The 19,719-nt window shown below is 42.9% G+C and overlaps 1 protein-coding gene across 2 annotated transcripts; it reads left to right on the top strand.

Annotated features, from left to right (window-relative positions):
- Positions 1 to 7,965: 7,965 nt before the first annotated feature.
- Positions 7,966 to 18,031, top strand: ZNF706 (zinc finger protein 706). Of its 2 annotated transcripts, none has more exons than XM_035125617.3 (4): positions 7,966 to 8,067; positions 15,309 to 15,445; positions 17,236 to 17,341; positions 17,738 to 18,031. In XM_035125617.3, exons 2-3 carry the CDS (start codon positions 15,311 to 15,313, stop codon positions 17,329 to 17,331), a joined length of 231 nt encoding a protein of 76 aa, XP_034981508.1. In that variant the 5' UTR covers positions 7,966 to 8,067; positions 15,309 to 15,310; the 3' UTR covers positions 17,332 to 17,341; positions 17,738 to 18,031. The 2 variants fall into 2 exon arrangements, with proteins under 2 accessions (XP_034981508.1, XP_088531879.1); XM_088675753.1 differs by having other exon boundaries at positions 7,966 to 8,158.
- The last annotated feature ends 1,688 nt before the right edge of the window (positions 18,032 to 19,719 follow it).

The following is a 19,719-nucleotide window of genomic DNA, read 5'->3' as shown; positions in this document are numbered from 1 at the left end:
TGCGGATGATACCCAGCTCTACCTCTCTTTCAAATCAGAACCAGTGAAGGCAGTGAAGGTCCCGTGTGAGTGCCTGGAGGCAGTTGGAGGATGGATGGCGGCTAACAGATTGAGGTTGAATCCTGACAAGACAGAAGTACTGTTCGTGGGGGACAGGAGGTGGGCAGGTGTGGAGGATTCCCTGGTTCTGAATGGGGTAGCTGTGCCCCTGAAGGACCAGGTGCGCAGCCTGGGAGTCATTTTGGACTCACAGCTGTCCATGGAGGCGCAGGTCAATTCTGTGTTCAGGGCAGCTGTCTATCAGCTCCATCTGGTACGCAGGCTGAGACCCTACCTGCCTGCAGACTGTCTAGCCAGAGTGGTGCATGCTCTAGTTATCTCTCGCTTGGACTACTGCAATGCGCTCTACGTGGGGCTACCTTTGAAGATGACTCGGAAACTACAACTAATCCAGAATGCGGCAGCTAGACTGGTGACTGGGAGCGGCCGCTGAGACCACATAACACCGGTCTTGAAAGATCTACATTGGCTCCCAGTACGTTTCTGAGCACAATTCAAAGTGTTGGTGCTGACCTTTAAAGCCCTAAATGGCCTCGGTCCAGTATACCTGAAGGAGCGTCTCCACCTCCATCATTCTGCCTGGACACTGAGGTCCAGCACCGAGGGCCTTCTGGTGATTCCCTCGTTGCGAGAAGCGAAGTTGCAGGGAACTAGGCAGAGGGCCTTCTCGGTGGTGGCGCCTGCCCTGTGGAACTCCCTCCCAACAGATGTCAAAGAGGAAAACAACTACCAGACTTTGAGGAGCCATCTGTAGGCAGCCCTGTTCAGGGAGGCTTTTAATGTTTAATAGACTACTGTGTTTTATTTTTCTGTTGGAAGCCGCCCAGAGTGGCTGGGGAAACCCAGCCAGATGGGCGGGGTATAAATAATATATTATTATTATTATTATTATTATTATTATTATTATTTGTGTGACATGTGTGCGGAGAATGAGATTGGATGAAGTGAAAAACTGGAGCCATCCCTGACCGTGTAATGCTGAAAACATCAACGAAGGAATGTGTGAGACAGTTGCCAAGTGGGACAAGTTGCAAATGCGATTGTTAGGCAGGGAAGAAGTATGTGCGCGCCCTTGAAGCAGACCAAACAAAGGATGTGGTTTATCTGCATGCCAACATTTGACCCACACAATCCACAGTCTTTCCACCCAAAGCTTCCCACATTACTTTCTTAATGTTAGGGAAAGAGTTGTCTCACCTGTCTTCTAGCCATGCAGCCTTGGAGCCAGCTTTAAAACTCTTCTTTCCTTCTCCTTCTCTAGGCCATAAAATTGGTGTCTGCCCTCAGTTGTTTTGCTTCTCTGCTATACAGTGGTACTTCTAGTTACGAACTTAATTCGTTCTGGAGGTCCATTCTTAACCTGCAACTGTTCTTAACCTGAGGTACCACTTTAGCTAATAGGGCCTCCTGCTGCCGCACAATTTCTGTTCTCATCCTGAGGTAAAGTTCTTAACCCGAGGTACTACTTCTGGGTTAGCGGAGTCTGTAACCTGAAGTGTTTGCAACCCGAGGTGTTTATAACCCGAGGTACCACTGTACTTGAATTCCATAAATTATGCCCTTTGTCAGTTCCTCAATCTACTACTTTGAGCACTTATCCCAGCTAACCACGTTCTCTTATTCCCATTGTTGTCCATTTTGGGCAGCTGCTCTCTTCACTGCTGCTAGAAGTCTGCTAAATTCCCTCTCCTTGAAGAGTCAAATGGAATGTTAAATTTTACACTATGATAAACAAAGCTCTTGCGAAATCACATACAATGGCATGATTGTGTCACAGCTATCAGACGCAAGGAAGCAAAAGCTATTTCAGGAAAGAGAGCACGTTTACAGAAGCTGACCATGGTACCCAAGAACATGCTGGAATGCACTGCCACCTGCCCCATAGTGTTGTTGTTTAGTCGTTTAGTCGTGTCCGACTCTTCGTGACCCCATGGACCATAGCACGCCAGGCACTCCTGTCTTGCACTGCCTCCCGCAGTTTGGTCAAACTCATGTTCGTAGCTTCGAGAACACTGTCCAACCATCTTGTCCTCTGTCGTCCCCTTCTCCTAGTGCCCTCAATCTTTCCCAACATCAGGGTCTTTTCCAAGGATTCTTCTCTTCTCATGAGGTGGCCAAAGTATTGGAGCCTCAGCTTCACGATCCGTCCTTCCAGGGAGCACTCAGGGCTGATTTCCTTAAGAATGGATAGGTTTGATCTTCTTGCAGTCCATGGGACTCTCAAGAGTCTCCTCCAGCACCATAATTCAAAAGCATCAATTCTTCGGCGATCAGCCTTCTTTATGGTCCAACTCTCACTTCCATACATCACTACTGGGAAAACCATAGCTTTAACTATACGGACCTTTGTCGGCAAGGTGATGTCTCTGCTTTTTAAGATGCTGTCTAGGTTTGTCATTGCTTTTCTCCCAAGAAGCAGGCGTCTTTTAATTTCGTGACTGCTGTCACCATCTGCAGTGATCAAGGAGCCCAAGAAAGTAAAATCTCTCACTGCCTCCATTTCTTCCCCTTCTATTTGCCAGGAGGTGATGGGACCAGTGGCCATGATCTTGGTTTTTTTGATGTTGAGCTTCAGACCATATTTTGTGCTCTCCTCTTTCACCCTCATTAAAAGGTTCTTTAATTCCTCCTCGCTTTCTGCCATCAAGGTTGTGTCATCTGCATATCTGAGGTTGTTGATATTTCTTCCAGCAATCTTAATTCCGGCTTGGGATTCATCTAGTCCAGCCTTTCGCATGATGAATTCTGCATATAAGTTAAATAAGCAGGGAGACAATATACAACCTTGTCGTACTCCTTTCCCAATTTTGAACCAATCAGTTGTTCCATATCCAGTTCTAACTGTAGCTTCTTGTCCCACATAGAGATTTCTCAGGAGACAGATGAGGTGATCAGGCACTCCCATTTCTTTAAGAACTTGCCATAGTTTGCTGTGGTCGACACAGTCAGAGGCTTTTGCATAGTCAATGAAGCAGAAGTAGACGTTTTTCTGGAACTCTCTAGCTTTCTCCATAATCCAGCGCATGTTTGCTATTTGGTCTCTGGTTCCTCTGCCCTTTCGAAATCCAGCTTGCACTTCTGGGAGTTCTCGGTCCACATACTGCCTAAGCCTGCCTTGTAGAATTTTAAGCATAACCTTGCTAGCGTGTGAAATGAGCGCAATTGTGCGGTAGTTGCAGCATTCTTTGGCACTGCCCTTCTTTGGAATTGGGATGTAGACTGATCTTCTCCAATCCTCTGGCCATTGCTGAGTTTTCCAAACTTGCTGGCATATTGGGTGTAGCACCTTAACAGCATCATCTTTTAAAATTTTAAACAGTTCAGCTGGAATATCATCACTTCCACTGGCCTTGTTATTAGCAATGCTTTCTAAGGCCCATTTGACTTCACTCTCCAAGATGTCTGGCTCAAGGTCAGCAACCACACTACCTGAGGTGTACGGGACCTCCATATCTTTCTGGTATAATTCCTCTGTGTATTCTTGCCACCTCTTCTTGATGTCTTCTGCTTCTGTTAGGTCCTTACCACTTTTGTCCTTGATTATGGTAATCTTTGTACGAAATGTTCCTTTCATATCTCCAATTTTCTTGAACAGATCTCTGGTTTTCCCCATTCTATTGTTTTCCTCTATTTCTTTGCATTGCTCATTTAAGAAGACCCTCTTGTCTCTCCTTGCTGTTTTTTGGAAATCTGCATTCAGTTTCCTGTATCTTTCCCTATCTCCCTTGCATTTTGCTTGCCTCCTCTCCTCCGCTATTTGTAAGGCCTCGTTGGACAGCCATTTTGCTTTCTTGCATTTCCTTTTCCTTGGGATGGTTTTCATTGCTGCCTCCTGTATAATGTTACGAGCCTCCATCCATAGTTCTTCAGGCACTCTGTCCACCAAATCTAAATCCTTAAACCTGTTCCTCACTTCCACTGTGTATTCATAAGGGATTTGATTCAGATTGTATCTTACTGGCCCAGTGGTTTTTCCTACTTTCTTCAGTTTAAGCTGGAATTTTGCTATAAGAAGCTGATGATCTGAGTTACAGTCAGCTCCAGGTCTTGTTTTTGCTGACTGTATGGAGCTTCTCCATCTTTGGCTGCAGAGAATATAATCAATCTGATTTCGATGCTGTCCATAGTAAGCATTCATAGTAAGCATTCATGAATGCCCATAGTAAGCATTCATAATTCTACTGCATATGTTAAACTGGGCTATAGTAGCTAGTTTAGGGAGCAATCCTATGGAAGCTAGTGCAAATCATAAATTAAGCCAGTTTAATGTTACAGTTCATCAGTGGGGCTGCTGCTACCTGGCAGAAGGAAAGCAAGCCTTTAAAAAAGTGTTGGGTGCCAGATTACGTGACCAAGCTGAATAGGCTTCGGATGCCAGCCTAAGTCCTCCCTTTCTGGTCCTAGTCCCACCATAGCCCAGGAATGCCTTTCACCAGTTTCAGCTCAGCCAGCTGAACTGGGATGAGCAAAATAAATTAATAAATTAAATTTTTAAAAATCCTTCCAGTAGCACCTTAGAGACCAACTAAGCTTGTCATTGGTATGAGCATGCACACTTCTTCAGATGAGCTGGAGTTGGGGACTTAATGCCAGCTGAACTGGGAATCAGCCAGCTGAACTGGAGATCTGCTGTACCCGAAGCTGCCTATCCCAGCAGAATTTGTCATAGGCTTGCCTCCATAGTGCTCTTGTGTAGCAGCACAATCCTAACTATCTCTACTCAGAAGTCCTATTAAATTCAGTGGGGCTTTCTCCCCAGTAAGTGGGGTTAGATTTTAATACTTGCAGCTGTATCATTTGCTTCTTCCAATTATTTCTGACTAGAAAATTTCTTTCCCATATCTAAGCATATTGTCTGTCATTTTAATCTCTCCTCAAAAATCACATAAAAAGGGTATTGGAACTGTTCCTTCTCTGTTATATAGCTTGCCAAATGCATTTTTATACGGTCATATTTCTATGGAATTTATGATATGACCTATGCCACAATTAGCTGCTTGCAATCTGTTATTTTGCTTCAGTTGTCATGAAGTGAGGCCAGGGGGAAAAATCTTAAGATTTTAAACGATATCCACTTATTAATAATATTCTTCCTCTGGCATCATAATTAATTGTTATTTCAAATGCATGAAGGACTGAGATGAATGATGGCATTACCCCAAAGTGGCAATTTTCTGACGTCAAGAGTTTGGAGAAATCCAACTGTTATCCATGGTTAACCATGTCAATTAATTTCAGTGGGTCTCCTCTGAGTGGAACTTTGAATAAAATCCTAAAACTCTTCACACTGAGTTTGTTATATTCAGTCCTGTGAGGCCCTGCCTTTGAAGAAAATTACCCATTCTTCACCCAAGTGACCTGGAACTGTCCAAATAGGCCATGCTAATGTGGTTGTGTCCTTGTGCCCACCAGCTCTTATCCCTATATATTATAGGCAACTGTTACATGAGGAAGAAATTGTCCTTTCTTTTTTACCTCTGTAAACAAGGACAGCAATAGGAAAAGAGCAACTGAGGATTTGGTAATTTTATGGATTGGTAAGTGGCTGAATAGCAGGAAGCAGAAAGTAGGAATAAAGAGGCAGTGTTCATAATGCAAGAAAGAAGCTGGGATCAGTGCTTTTTAACTTGTTTATTAATGGTCTGGAGAAAAAGGTGAGCCATGGCCAAGTGTAAAACACCCAATTATTCCACGTGGTAAAAACAAAAATGGATTGCAAACTATTTTGTTTAGGCATGTCTATCCTGAAATGTAGATGTTGACACATTTTAATTTCTTTTTAGTTGACTGCTTTGTTTTTTTAAATGTTTAACTGTTTTTAGTACAGTACAGTACTTATTTTACCACTTCTTCACACAGCACAGTTACACTGTAGCATTTAGTTCCTCTTGATGGCTACAAACTTTTAAGTTTAGGAAGGGGATTAGGCAAATTCACGATGACTTATTTATTTCCTCCAGGTCCAAGGCCTCTATAAGTTGTAGGGCTACAGGGGTGAGGCATTACTGCGCTTGTGGGATTCCTAGAGGCATCTAGTTGACCCCCATGAGGAAAAGGATGCTGGTCTGATTCAACAGGGTTTTTCATTGTGTGACATAAATTTGTCAGACATTACACAATTTGACCTGTAAGAGCTTGGACAGTAAGATAGGGTTACCAGACATCCCGTTTCCTGGGGACAGTCCCCGGATTTGCAAATTTGTCCCTGGATAAAATCCGTCCCCGGATTTCATTTAATGTCCCCGAGATATGTGGCAGCGGCAGTCTCAGCAGCCTGGAGCCAGGCTTCACTGAAAAAAGCCTCCCACCCTATGCCCCACGGGCTTGCCGGAGAAAGGCCGAGAGGGCAGTGTGGCCAGGGTAGGGGGGGCCAGCAAGTAAGGGCAAAGTGTCCTGGCAGATGGCGGAAGGGGTCGGGCACAGTGGGCCAGGTTTCCGCGGCGGAAGAAGAGGCAGCTGCCTTGAGCGATGGAGGGCCCGCGAGGAGTGGCCGCAGTGGCAGCAATCGGTAAAGCCGTTGGCTTGGTGGACTTAGCCCACTGCCAGGTGAGCTGCCACCTTTTTGCTTTTGGTTTTTGCCTCAGCGCCTCATCCGGTGCTCACTCGTGAAGGTGGAGGGAGACCAGGCCAAGCTGAGTAGGCCTTGTGGAGGACTAAAACTGCTGCGTATTGATATATGTGGCACATCTTTTTGAGCTCCCGGTACATGTAAGGTGAGGAAATGCTGGATTTAATACATTGCATGGCGGGGGATTTTTTTAATTAACCAAAGCTCAGTTTTAAAGCAAACTTCAATCTGTGGTGTTGACTTTTTTTCTTAATTATTTTTCTCTTTGCAAAAAATAACTAACTAACTAATTAGTTTTAAGTGTCCCTGGCTTTATTGAAAAAAATCTGGTAACCTTACAGTAAGATCTGTTTGACAGAGAAACAGATCTCCTTGAGAGGCAGCGGATTCTCCTTCCTTGGAGGTTTCTCACTAGAAGCGGGAGAGCCACCTGCCATGATCTAGTGGAGATCCCTGTATTGCAGGTTGGACTAGATTAACCCTTGGGGTCCCTTCCAACTCTGCAATTCTATGAACCGGAGAGTTTGGCTTTCTTTGATTCCCCCCCCACTACCGGTATGTGCCGCACGCAGCAGCAGCTATTGTCAGGGGAAGAGTCAAGCTGACCTGATGATAAACATCAAGGAAAGCTGAACATGAAAGCCAACACCAGAAAAACCAAGAGAAGGATCTTTACACTTGCGCGGTGGGGGGGGGAGGGGAAAGAGAGAGAGAGAGAGAGAGAGAGAGAGAGAGAGAGAGAGAGAGAGAGAGAGAGAGAGAGAGAGAGAGAGAGAGAGAGAGATTAAAAGCAGCAGAACGTCGTTTATTTTTCTGGCTGGCTAAAGCTTCACAAAGAATGCATTACAAAAGACCGGCATTTCGGGTCCCTTCAGCCGGCGTTCTTCTTCTGCCACGGCTTGTTGTGAGGAACTCACTTCCCCTCCCCTGCCGGGCGGCTTCCCTTCAACCCGCCATGATGCCCCAACGGGCGGGAAAACCGTCGCTTGCCGACTGTGACCCTGACAGACAGGAAAGCAGAGGGAAATGGTGCTGGGGGGGGGGGCTCCACAAGCCCCTCCGCCCCCTCCCCTCCGCTTCCTGCTCAGGCCAAGCGAGAGGCCTTTCCTCCGCGTTATGTAATAGGGAGGCGCCGCCATTGGCCCGGTCCGGGCGCAGCAGCCGCCGCTGCCGGATGAGGCGTTGGCGGGAGCGGCCTGGCCTGGCTTGGCCTGACTCTCGGCTCTCGGCGGCGGGGAGGGGAGGGGCGGCGCGTGCGCACTTCGCCGCCGCCGCCGCTGACGGACGGGCAGGGAGACGGACGCCGAGAGATTCCGTCCCTCACACGCACGGGCTCCTCCATCCTTACGGGCAGGCGGCGGCAGCTGCTGCTGTTGGGCCGCGCGGAGCCTTCCGTAGCCGTCGACGGACGCCTCGCAGGCGGGACCCCCACAGCCCGGGTAAACGCGGGGGGCGAGGACAGGGGTTTGGGCGCCGCCGCCAGGCCTCGGAGGCGAAGGAGAGAGAGGAGAGAGGCCGGCAGCCTGCTCGGTGCGGGTTAAGTCTCTTCCACCCGAGCCGGGCGGCGGATGGAGGGGTTTATTTTTCAGGGGCCCCCCGTGCGGAAGTTTACCCGTCCCGGGTGGGGGCGCTGAGAAAGGTAGAAGAGACCCCTCATGTTTCTGGCGGGGCTGGAGTCTGGACACATGGCCACTTCTTTCACGGACGGGAAGTTTTTTTGGGTGGGGGGAGGGATTCGGGAACATGGTGGTTTCCTTATGGTTTTGCCCTGTGGCGGCATTTCCCATTTATTTGTTCTCCCCGCCTTAAAAAAGACAACACGTTTAGGGCGAGGGGAGGGTATGGGGGGGTTACTGTTAGGCCCCCGCCGGAAGGTGCGGGGTATGATGGGATTGGGTTGGTTTATTACGGTATATTTCTGTGCCGCTTTAAATGAATCCCAAAGCGGCTTAAAAATAATAGTAGCATAATGGAACACCACACACATAAACCATGTAGAATAATGGCTATGGGGGTTGGCTGTCTGAGTTTGCCTGTTAGAAAGTTGCACTTTCTTACACGGTGCTGTGAGGTTTTTGAAATAGGCTTTTCCACCTTAAATAAAAATCCCTGACCAGTTTTGCAGTGTTTCCTCTCTTTAGATTATCCCGGGCTTCCCCTAGTTATCTATGTAACAGGTTTACTGGCAGCACCAAATTCACCTTGAAAAGGTGAAGTTGGTAAATGATGTTTGTCTTCATTGAAGTCATGATTATCTCTCTTGGAAATAAGTTTTTAGCCAGCTGTATCAAGGATAGCTGGACGGAGTGGGAAACCAGGCATGAAGGTGGTGAGCTCCCCCTTCCTTCCTCCAGTTAGGGTTCTTGCACTTGACTGTGCAAAACAAGAGGATTTGTATTGCGTTTGGCCACACTTGGCCTCATACGCTTTCATGCCAAACACCATTCTTGGCACACTTTACTCTTTGTTGTTTCATTTCTTTCCTTAAAATCAAGTTGGACTGCTGTCTCTGCATGTGTTCCTTGGTACAGTAAGGATTAAAAATTATATATCATAAGAGTTTGATTGAAGCTGAATGATAAATTAATCTGTGTTGTGCTACATGTGTAAAAGGCAGCTGCTGGTGTCAGACCCGAGATATGAAACCTTGTTACCATTTGTTACTTGGTCACATGCACTGGTTGTTTTCAGACTTGGACATTTCCTTCTAGAAAACAAGTTATTATGCAAGTGATATGCTTGACAGCTTAATCAGAATCATATTACTCTATTTTTGTTTCTTTACCTTTTTGTATATTCAGCTGCAAAGGCCTGTTCATTTTCTACCCTTGTTTGTCTGATTAAGTTAAGAAGTGGGAACTAGTCTGCAGTCTCTTGAGTTTGGGAAAACTGCATGTGGTATGCCCTGTACCCCAAATATAGGAATATTGATGAAGAAGGTATTTAATACTGATATTTTTGACATACACAGTTAGAAGGTTACCACAGCAAGATTAGATGCACATGTTTTGTTCTGGGAATCAAAATCTGGTTGAAAACAAGGAAGGATCTGATAACATATGCTGGCTGTGTGCAGTTCCAGAGGAGAAATTGCTGCCTGCTGTTATGACAGTGAAATTCTTTTAGGACTTAGCAGATTGGATATGGTTGAAGTTTCATGGGTGTGCAACATATTAGCCTTTAGAATGAACATCCTGGCCAGCCTCCTTTTTAAATTCTCAGCTGTCCCAACCAAGATACCCATAAGTATACCCACCAAGGCATGACAAAACAGTTGCATGAGTTTTATTTGGGGAGGAAAGCATCTTGGGAAATCGGCAACAAGTATGCAAACCAGTTGATCCCTACTTTATTAATCTTGCCAGGGTAATAACTTACTATTATGCATGCACAGTAAGTAAAATTATGTATGGTGTGGAGAAAGTGAATATAAACTGTTCTTTTCTCATATTATTAATTACATTGCATTTATATTTTCCAAGGAACTCAAGGTGGTATAAATGGTTCTCTCTATTTTATCTTGTTGTTTGCCCTGTGAAGTAGCAATATAATGCACACACACACACACAAAAACTATCCTTCACTAGCAGCAGTTCAGTATTAAAAACAATAATAACCAGCCACGGCAACACCGCAGACAAGGCTTGATGCAGAAGAAGTTTGTTCTTGTTTTTTGAAATTAGAAGCTCTAGAGATCTCACAAAAATACTTTTGATCATGTAGATAGCAGATGGGGGAGGAACCCATGTACAGTAAAGTGGTACCTCGGAAGTTGAACAGAATCTGTCCCAGAAGTCCGTTCAACTTCTGAAACGTTCAACTTCCAAACACGGCTTATTATTTCGGCTTCTGAAAGAACGTTCGAAAACCAGAACACTCAGTTCCAGTTTCCGATCGTTCGGGAGCTGAAACGTTCGACTCCCAAGGCGTTCAGGAGCCGAGGTACGACTGTATTAAAACATAGGAAATGTGAATATGCAAGGCAGAAGTTTCAGAACCATATTTGCAGTCTTAAAAATAATCCCCAATGTTAATAAAATGAGAGAACTTTGCTGTTCAATTATAGTAAAACACTGAGCTTTTATCTGGTAACACTGGTTTTATGGATTCAGTGTATGTGGGTTCACCATATGTGAAGTCATTCTCACTTCCCTGTCACTGTTCTGCTTTGGGAGGAAGGGAGGGATATAAACTGAATAATAAGAAAGTTACCCACCTGTAGTTTGAGAATATATGACCTTTTCTATAGAGCTGCTCTGTGGTCAGAACACACACATTGTTCAGCAGAGGTAGCTAACATGTGGCCCTCCAATTGCTGGATGACAACTCCTATCATCTCTGATGGTTGGTCATGCTGGGGATGGTTCATAGGAGTTGGAGTCCAACAACAGCTTGGAGGATCACTGCCTAATACTTCAGTTGAAGGTATGACCCACATGAATACAGGTCTCTCTGCCTTTTCCTCATGAATCACTTTGCTGGCATGTGGATGGAATGCTCTCAGGAAAATGATACAGGAAGATAAACTGTGTTTGAGGAACTCAGACACTTAGAAGGAGTATGTCTCCCATTTTCTGCTGACCCAGTCACTGAAATTTGCAGGAGAGTTGTGTCTTGTTCTGAATTCAAGTCATCTTCAGTGTGGAGTAACTCAAGACATGCTTATTCACCTGGGCTTTGGGGTTATTTTGAAACTGGCCATTGTTGCTTGCTACTGCTCCTGTTATCAAAAGTTAATAATGGCTTTATTGTACCATTTTCCTGCTTGCATGCTATATTGTGAATACCCCTTTATTCAGAGCAGCCTTCTAAAAATCAGACTATTGGTCGATTTAGCTTGGTATTGTCAGCACTGTTTGGCAGCAGCGGCTCTCCAGAGTTTGTGAGTTACTTGGAGACACCACAAGTTGAGTTTGGGATTTTTTGCATGCAAAACAGGTGTTCAACCTCTGAGGTGCATATTTTGATAATGACCAGTTTATATGTGGAATAAAAAATAAACCTAGGAGCAAGCCCAAAGAAGTATAGGCTGTCATTCCATTGCATATCTAATTCTATATCAGGAATGGGGAATCTGTAGCTCCAGATCTTGTTGATTTATAACTCTCATCGTCCTTGAACACTGGTATTGCTGACTGGGGCTATTGGGAGTGCAACAATATCAGGAGGAATGCAGGTTCTACGCCACTGACTTTAAGAAAAATATCAAGGCTGTGAACAGCATAGAATAAAATTATAGTCATAAAACAAATACAAAACATGTCACAAATTGGATAAAATTAATATATCAACTTTACTGGATCACTACTTGGGGGAAGCCAGGGTGAACAGGTGAGCTGTAAGCAGGCGCCTAAATGCCGGTACAATGGTACCTCGGATTACAGACGCTTCAGGTTATGCGTTTTCAGGTTATGGACCATGGGAAACCCAGAAGTACCGGAAAGGGTTGCTTCCGGGTTTCACCGCATGCGCAGAAGCACCAAATTGCGTCATGCGCTTGTGCAGATGCAGTGCTGCAGGTTACGGATGCTGTGGGTTGCGGACATGCCTCTGTCATAGATTACGTCTGCAACCCAAGGTTCCACTGTACTCTAGGGGCTGCCTGATAATCACTGGAAGCACAAGCCAAAGGGCAGGTGCCACCACACTAAATCCAGACATAGCCTAGCCTGGAGGATGCCATGGTCAGTATACAGAAAGCTGCAGAGAGATTAAAATTAGGCAAGGTCTCACTCTCCTTGTCTCTCAATTAAAGTAATCCATCAGGGTAAAAGGCCAGACCCGTCCCAAAACCAGGCCTGAATTCAGACTGCAATGGTTCTAGATAATTGATCTCTTCCAAGAATGTCTCCTGTTGTTCTGACCCATGTCATCTTCATTTACGACTGGTTGGTAACTATCACAAACCATTGAGACCAGTGCGGACTTCTTTAGGAGTGGCCATACCAGCTTTTTTTAATGCCAAAATTTATATACAGTGGTACCTTGGGTTAAGAACTTAATTTGTTCTGAAGGTCCATTCTTAACCTAAAACTGTTCTTATCCTGAGGTACCACTTTAGCTAATGGGGGCTTCCACTGCTGCTGCTGTGCCGCCACGGGATTTCTGTTCTCATCCTGAAGCAAAGTTCTTAACCCGAGGTACTATTTCTGGGTTAGCAGAGTCTGTAACCTGAAGCGTCTGTAACCTGAGTTAACACTGTACTGCTTGATTGTAAGAAAACCTCTAAGCAGTTTACAAGAAAATCTCTTACATGGTTAATCAATAATAAAATATTTTCATTGACTAAAAGGATAAGGTAAAGGGACCCCTGACCATTAGGTCCAGTTGTGACCGACTCTGGGGTTGCGGCACTCATCTCGCGTTATTGGCCGAGGGAGCCAGCGTACAGCTTCCAGGTCATGTGGCCAGCATGACTAAGCTGCTTTTGGTGAACCAGAGCAGCACACGGAAATGCTGTTTACCTTCCCGCTGTAGCGGTACCTATTTATCTACTTGCACTTTGATATGCTCTTTCGAACTGCTAGGTGGGCAGGAGCTGGGACCGAGCAATGGGAGCTCACGCCGTCAGGGGGATTGGAACCGCTGACCTTCTGATCGGCAAGCCCTAGGCTCTGTGGTTTAACCCACAGTGCCACCTGTGTCCCTGACTAAAAGGATACCGGATTTTAAAAGCATTTTTAATACAGTTATATTTGAAAAGTATGAATGACAAACACAATCTTAAGAATATCCCTCATCTCTGTGTGTGTGTGTGTGTGTGTGTGTGTATGTATGTATATGTATGTATGTATGTACACACACACACAGAGAGAGAGAGAGAGAGAGAGAGAGAGAGGACTTTCTCTCTTTTTTGTCTGTGCCACACGATCACAAAGTGTGTATTTTGCTTCAGAACTATTTGTACTTAACTGCAAACTATTAACTAAACAGCTAAAACTCATATGAGAACTTGACTTTAAAAAAAATTGGATGCTATGTACACTAAGCAGTCATGTGAGCCTCAGTAGGAGGTATATCTTTTAAAAAATTAAGCAGTTATATGTAGCTTTCCATTTGGGGGGGTTGTTTGTTTTGTGTTGGTATCACAACTTGATGAGGCTTGCAGATGATTTACAGAGGAATAGTTAAAATTATCAAGCTTCTAGGACTTTTTTTCTTTAAAAAACCATCTTCAAGAGTACACTGGGATAACCTAGATGTCTTGGGGAAGTGTAGGCAGGCTCTGGTTGTCTGTCACTCTTCAGTCTTCTTGGTCTCTTGCAACAAAACATTGTAAATGCTCTGAAACAGCATATTCTGACAGACTCTAGCTTCATGTTACATACTTGCACAATGATACAAGGAGCAATCAGAAGTAAACCAGAACTGGGTGGAAATTCTGAGTTCATATGTTACCTGGGGAATGAGCACTGGCTATAGTGTGGGAAAGAATTACTAGGTCACTTTTGATGCAAACTTAGACATTAATGTAAATCTTGCTCAATCATAAAGCTCCCTCGATAATATAGGACCATAACAATACACTCAACATAACCTACCCCATAGAGTTGTTTGATGAATAAGAAGGGATAACATCATACCTGCTTTCTAGAACTACTTGAAGAAAGGGTAGGGTACAAATCAAGAATATCTGTTGGTGTAAAATATAAAAAAGAAAGTTTCCCTGCTTTGTAAGCAAAGTGTCCTTGGTAAATGTGTTCCCTTCTCTGTTTGCCTTGTGATATGAATGTGGGTGTATTTGTAAGGGAGAATTGGAGTATTTTTGTAAGTATTCCAGACCATTTTAACCCATTGTTTCCAGTAGCATCTGGGGGGATTGATGGTGTAAGACATTTTTCTTAATAAGCACCCCCCCCTTTGTGTGTGTGGCTTTTTGTGGCTGGTCAGTTCTTGTCCCTTTATTTTCAACTACAGTAGTGAGTTCCGAAATACTATTATCCTAGCACAGCTGACAAATAACTTCATAGAGGCTAGAGTTCTCCCAAATCTAGTTGGAGTAATAAAGGTGTTGAATTCCTTGTGTTCTGTGACTGATTTATATCCGTGTGAATGGAACAATGTGTACTTAATCTAAGAGTACCTTGAAACAGTATAGGGCTGTAATTGGGCTGTCACCAAATCATGGCTGTCAGGAGCAGGGAAACGCACAGCAGTAATTATGTCAGGACACAGGATAGTTTTGTAATTTGACCCAGGACTACCAGTTTCAGTAGCAGCCATGTGTTTCTTCTCAAATATAGCACCACCTTCAATTGCTCTAACTAAATGGAGGGGGTTGAGCCTGAATTCTTTCCTCCAAATTCCTCCTCCTTGTAACAGAATAAATATTCTCTTAGTTGTAATCTATGGAACCACTATTGTCTCATTTAGGGGAATAAATGATGGGGCACCTATGCTAGTTGTGAGGAAAGTACCTGGGCAAGTAATTATAAAAATACGGTAATTTGTTTGGGGAGGATATGTTTGCCTAAGGAAAAGTTGGTCCATATCTGAAAGCAGCTTGTGCTTTTTCTAGATGGAGGCTGCCTCCTAAGAAGTGCTTAAATGCTCTGGCTGCAATCCTAAACACAGTAGCAAGCAAATTCCTTTAACTTGAAGCCATTTATTTCTGAGCAAATATGCCTAAGATTGCTCATACTGTTCATTCTGCTATAATGCCTTTTGCACTTATTTTTAGATATGGCTCGTGGACAACAGAAGATCCAGTCACAGCAGAAGAATGCCAAAAAGCAAGCTGGGGCAAAGAAGAAACAAGGCCATGATCAGAAGGCTGCAGCTAAAGCTGCTCTAATATACACCTGCACCGTCTGTAGGGTAAGAGGCTTTGAAAATGAAGCATTGTGGCAATCTTTCCAGGCCCCAAGTTTGACTCGTATGGAATGAAGCTATGGAAGAGACAAATAACATCTATGTGTGTTGTGTGCTACATATGCACTCTAGGTGGGGAATTGATAATTTAACTCTGGATTCCCTATGGTCTTTTGCCTTCACATAATTCCCTAGAATTCTCTTCTCCATAGGCAGTACAGAAGAACCTACATAAAGTTTTAACACACCCTTTGCGTTGTCACTGACTATTATATCAACTTGTGCCTATTTGTATGAGTTCAGTCTCCTACTACTGATTTCAGCTGTTGGGTATCCTGTGCTAGCAAGTCAAAAAGGTTACATGGCAAACACTTGAATCTTGTATCAGATGAAGGTGTATGTTATCAGTAGTGTCTATCAATAATTTCTGCAGCACTTGGGGAATTGCATGGGTTTTGCTTCGAAGAGTTGGAGGGTGTGACAGCATGTACACACAGTGTAATAAATCAGTTTAAGAGGTCAGGGAGAAGGAAATGGGAACATCCTCACTTTGTGGGTTCCTGCGCAAGAGAGTATTTATTTATTTATTTATTTATTTATTTGGCGTCACAAAGAGTCAGACATGACTAAACAACAACAACAACCAAACTAACTGTGTCCTCTGGGCAGTTTAACAACAGGCTTCGCTTCAGTGTGAGACTCTCAAGGCAGCATAGAGTTGAAAGCAGATATAATAACATAATAGATATATAATAGCAATAAAATTTCCTGCAGAACAGGGTATGATAAAAATGGGCAGGATGGACAGACAGATGTGTGCATCGAAGGGTAAAAAAGATGGAACAGATGCTGCTTGGATACACAACTGAATAACAGTGCAGGACTTGGTGAAGCAGGAATTTTGGTCAAATACTGGGGGTAGACTTTTTGTGACATAGGGACCTGCCTGTTTCTAGAATGTGTTTCTATACATTCCCAGCATTTGGTGAGTGTCTTGCTTGTAAGTTTAGCCTTATATTTAAGCACTAGTCTAGTAACCTTTGGTGACCAGGAATTGCATGTAGATATGGCAGTGGACTAGCAGGAGTGGTATGAATTCTCCCTCATCTGCAACTACTGTAAAACCCAGGTGAGCCCCCTCCCGTATGCCCATCACTTAAAGTCAGTTCTTGATACCTCTTTCCTTTAATACCCAACAGGCTATTTTTAAAATGATGGCTCCCTGTTTGTGGAATGCTTTCCCCAGGGAGGCTCTCCTGGCACCTTCATTACATATTTTTAGGCACAAAGGGAAAACATTTCTCTTCAACCAGGCTCTTTGCTGTTAAACAGTCTATGGCCTTTGAAATGTGTTGGGGGAGGATTATTTTTTATTATTATATTATGCATTTTGTGTTTTTATATTGTAAACTGTCCTGTGATCTTCAGATGAAGGGCAGTATATAAATTTAATAAATAATTATATTTTACTTCCCAACAGGCAAAAAACTAAAGTTAAACTAAATTCACTGGTTTCAGGAAGGAATACCCATGAAATACTAGCCAAATAGCAGGCAGGGAGGGGGCACAAATTTATGTACAATTTGTGAAAAGGATAAGAATTGAGTAGGAATGAGTAGGTAGAACAAAGCAGGGAAATTAGGAGGTGGCAAAGAACGAGGAACAGTGCCTCCAAAATTTGGCTACTCTTGAGCCCAAAACCCTAATGCAGTCCTTTAGGATTCAGGGAGAAGAAGCTGTATTTGAATCTGTTTGGGTTTTTGCCGTGCATAAAGCTCCATTCTCTCCTTAATCAGACACAGATGCCAGATCCTAAGACCTTCAAACAGCACTTTGAGAGCAAGCATCCGAAGACTCCGCTCCCTCCAGAACTCGCAGATGTTGAGGCATAAAAGCTCACAGGTGAATACTTAGCATTTAAGTTTTGAATTAAAGAAATTTAGTATATAAGTAAAACTGCATCAAATGGATTTCATTTACAATATAGGTTTTTTTGAAAATTGGGAGCTAACTTAAAGCATAAACGTGGATTTTGGTTTTGTTGCTTGTCATATTTAGAACTTTATTTTGATATAGCCAGGGCATTACATAGCAACTTGGAGAGTTGCCAAAATTGGCAACAAGTCAGTGAGAAGATAAATGTGTGTAATCTTCTAATTTTGTTGTGTTTATCTGTTGCAAGGGTTCAGGGAGGTTCGGTTCATTTAATTATGAAATGACATTATATTGAATCATTAGATGCTAGTAACTAGATGAGTCAATAAGATTGTATTTAACAATATTTCTCTTGTGTTGCAGGTGAATTCATGGAACCTATTGACTCTTCTATTGTCAGACATTGCATAACAAACCTGCAGCTGCTTTTCTAACAAACTGTTGATCAGCAAAAATGAAGGGGCTATAGAAACATTCATATTTTTATGCTGTTCCTCTTGGGCGTCATGTAAAGATGAATCTATGTAACTGTACAGTTGTGCCCTACTTGGAAATCTGAAAATTGGTTCATTCTTAAATTTTTTACAGTTGTAATTATATTGATGTTCATATTGTGTAAAATAACTCATTTAATAAAATAGTACTTTGATTTTACAATATCGCAGGTAAAATACTTGTACAAGTTCTGTTTTCAATACCTGTTTTATTTGCCTTATGAAATCCTAACAAGTGGACTTCTCCCACAGCCAAAAACTAAATGGTGTCATTTGCTCTTTAACACTTATTACTGTTGAGTCCACATTAACTAGAAAATTCTTTTTCCAATTGGTATGCTACTTGCTTTGAGCCTGGTTATTTTCTAAAACACTTAATATCTTTGACCGAAGTAGTGTTTTGTTTCAACTCTGTTTAGTTTGGAGTGCCTGCTCTACTGACTCTTACGAAATTTCATTCTTGTATATAAAGGAGCTTTTACTTTAAATTTATGGACTGGAGACAAGTGCAGTACCAGTGAATCCTCATGATAGGTGGCAGGCTGGTGGAAGTATAGTAGAACTGAACTTTTGTTTTGGTGTGATCTGAATGATCATATTTGCTATAGCAAGTTAAAATAATTTATCTCTGTTGTTAGGTTCCATTGTGGAAACTCTTAAATGCACCTATGAGAAGTCAGCCACACTGGCTACATTAAGTGTGTAAAAAATGACTACTGTAATGGTTTCCTTGTCTGAAAGCAAATGTTAAATGAATCTGTTTCAAAGAACAGGATGGCACACAAAATGGAGATAATAACTAACAAAATGGAAATAATAACTAGCTGAGCTTTGATTAGTTGGAACCGATGAATGGTAGCAGGATAGGTGTGACTTTTTTCCTATCTTGCAGCATTGGTTTATGTCTGGACTACCCAAATTTCATTTTGAAATAGATTCTAATGTCAGGTGCAGAGTGCCCATTTTTTGGAGGTCTGTCTTGCTTTTTATTGGAAAGAACTGCAAATCCATTTTATGTTGGTAGCAGATGACTGACATGGGCATTATTGCTTTCACATTGATTGGATATTTGGAAGGAAATATTGACCAACTTCTCTTTGCTTTGTGCCTGGGTCATTTAATCTTTTAAACAGTTAATTCTTTTCTTAAGCATGCCCATGCAGGTTGCACATTTCATACGGAAAGGTAAATAGCAGTTTGTGCATTTGTTAACCCGTCTGATCTATGCCATTTAAGTTCATCTGCCTTTACTATAGTCATTCTGGAATGAATCTTCACAGTTTTGTAGCTGTCATTGCATTGTATCCCTGACATTAGAATGTAGCCTTTTGGTTAATTTTGTTTCCTCACTTGTTCATCATATGATAGCTAGGTCCCAGTAAGCAAGAAATCTGCCTTCCAAATTGCTGTGGTATGCTTAAATGTTGAAACTGAGTGCTTTTTAAACTGAAGGACACTTGTTCACTAATTTTTACTTTTAGTAGTCTGTTTTTGGGAGAAAAAACACACACCTTTAAATAAGTTCATTCCTAAGGCTGGTAGTTGTCATGTATTATTTCAGACCTCAGAGTAGTAAATAAGAGGGTTTTCTTCTAAATTATTTGGGAACAATTAAGCATAAGTTTCCTACTAGCTGTAGGACAACTGACCCATTTATATGCAGAGTTTGCATTTTTTAAAGAAAAAAAATGGTTGTCATCAGTAGCTCTGTGTTTATGCACTGAGCAAGTTAGATCTTGATTTTGTACACTATATTAATGCTGTTACCAGCAGCTAATTTGTTTTCTAATCAGTTAAAAGCCACTACAGAATCTTGGAAGGTCAACACACATGGGAGCAAACATGGGGGGG

This window comes from Zootoca vivipara, chromosome 8 (genome assembly GCF_965207765.1).
Source record: "Zootoca vivipara chromosome 8, rZooViv2.hap1.1, whole genome shotgun sequence".
NCBI lineage: Eukaryota > Metazoa > Chordata > Lepidosauria > Squamata > Lacertidae > Zootoca > Zootoca vivipara.
This window is presented reverse-complemented; position numbering and strand designations above follow the sequence as displayed.

Bases quoted from the DNA above. Each gene is read 5' to 3' on its own strand.
- ZNF706 (XM_035125617.3), top strand. From the start codon at position 15,311: ATGGCTCGTGGACAACAGAAGATCCAGTCACAGCAGAAGAATGCCAAA. The intron at 15,446-17,235 runs GTAAGAGGCTTT...CTCCTTAATCAG, and splicing joins ACACCTGCACCGTCTGTAGG to ACACAGATGCCAGATCCTAA.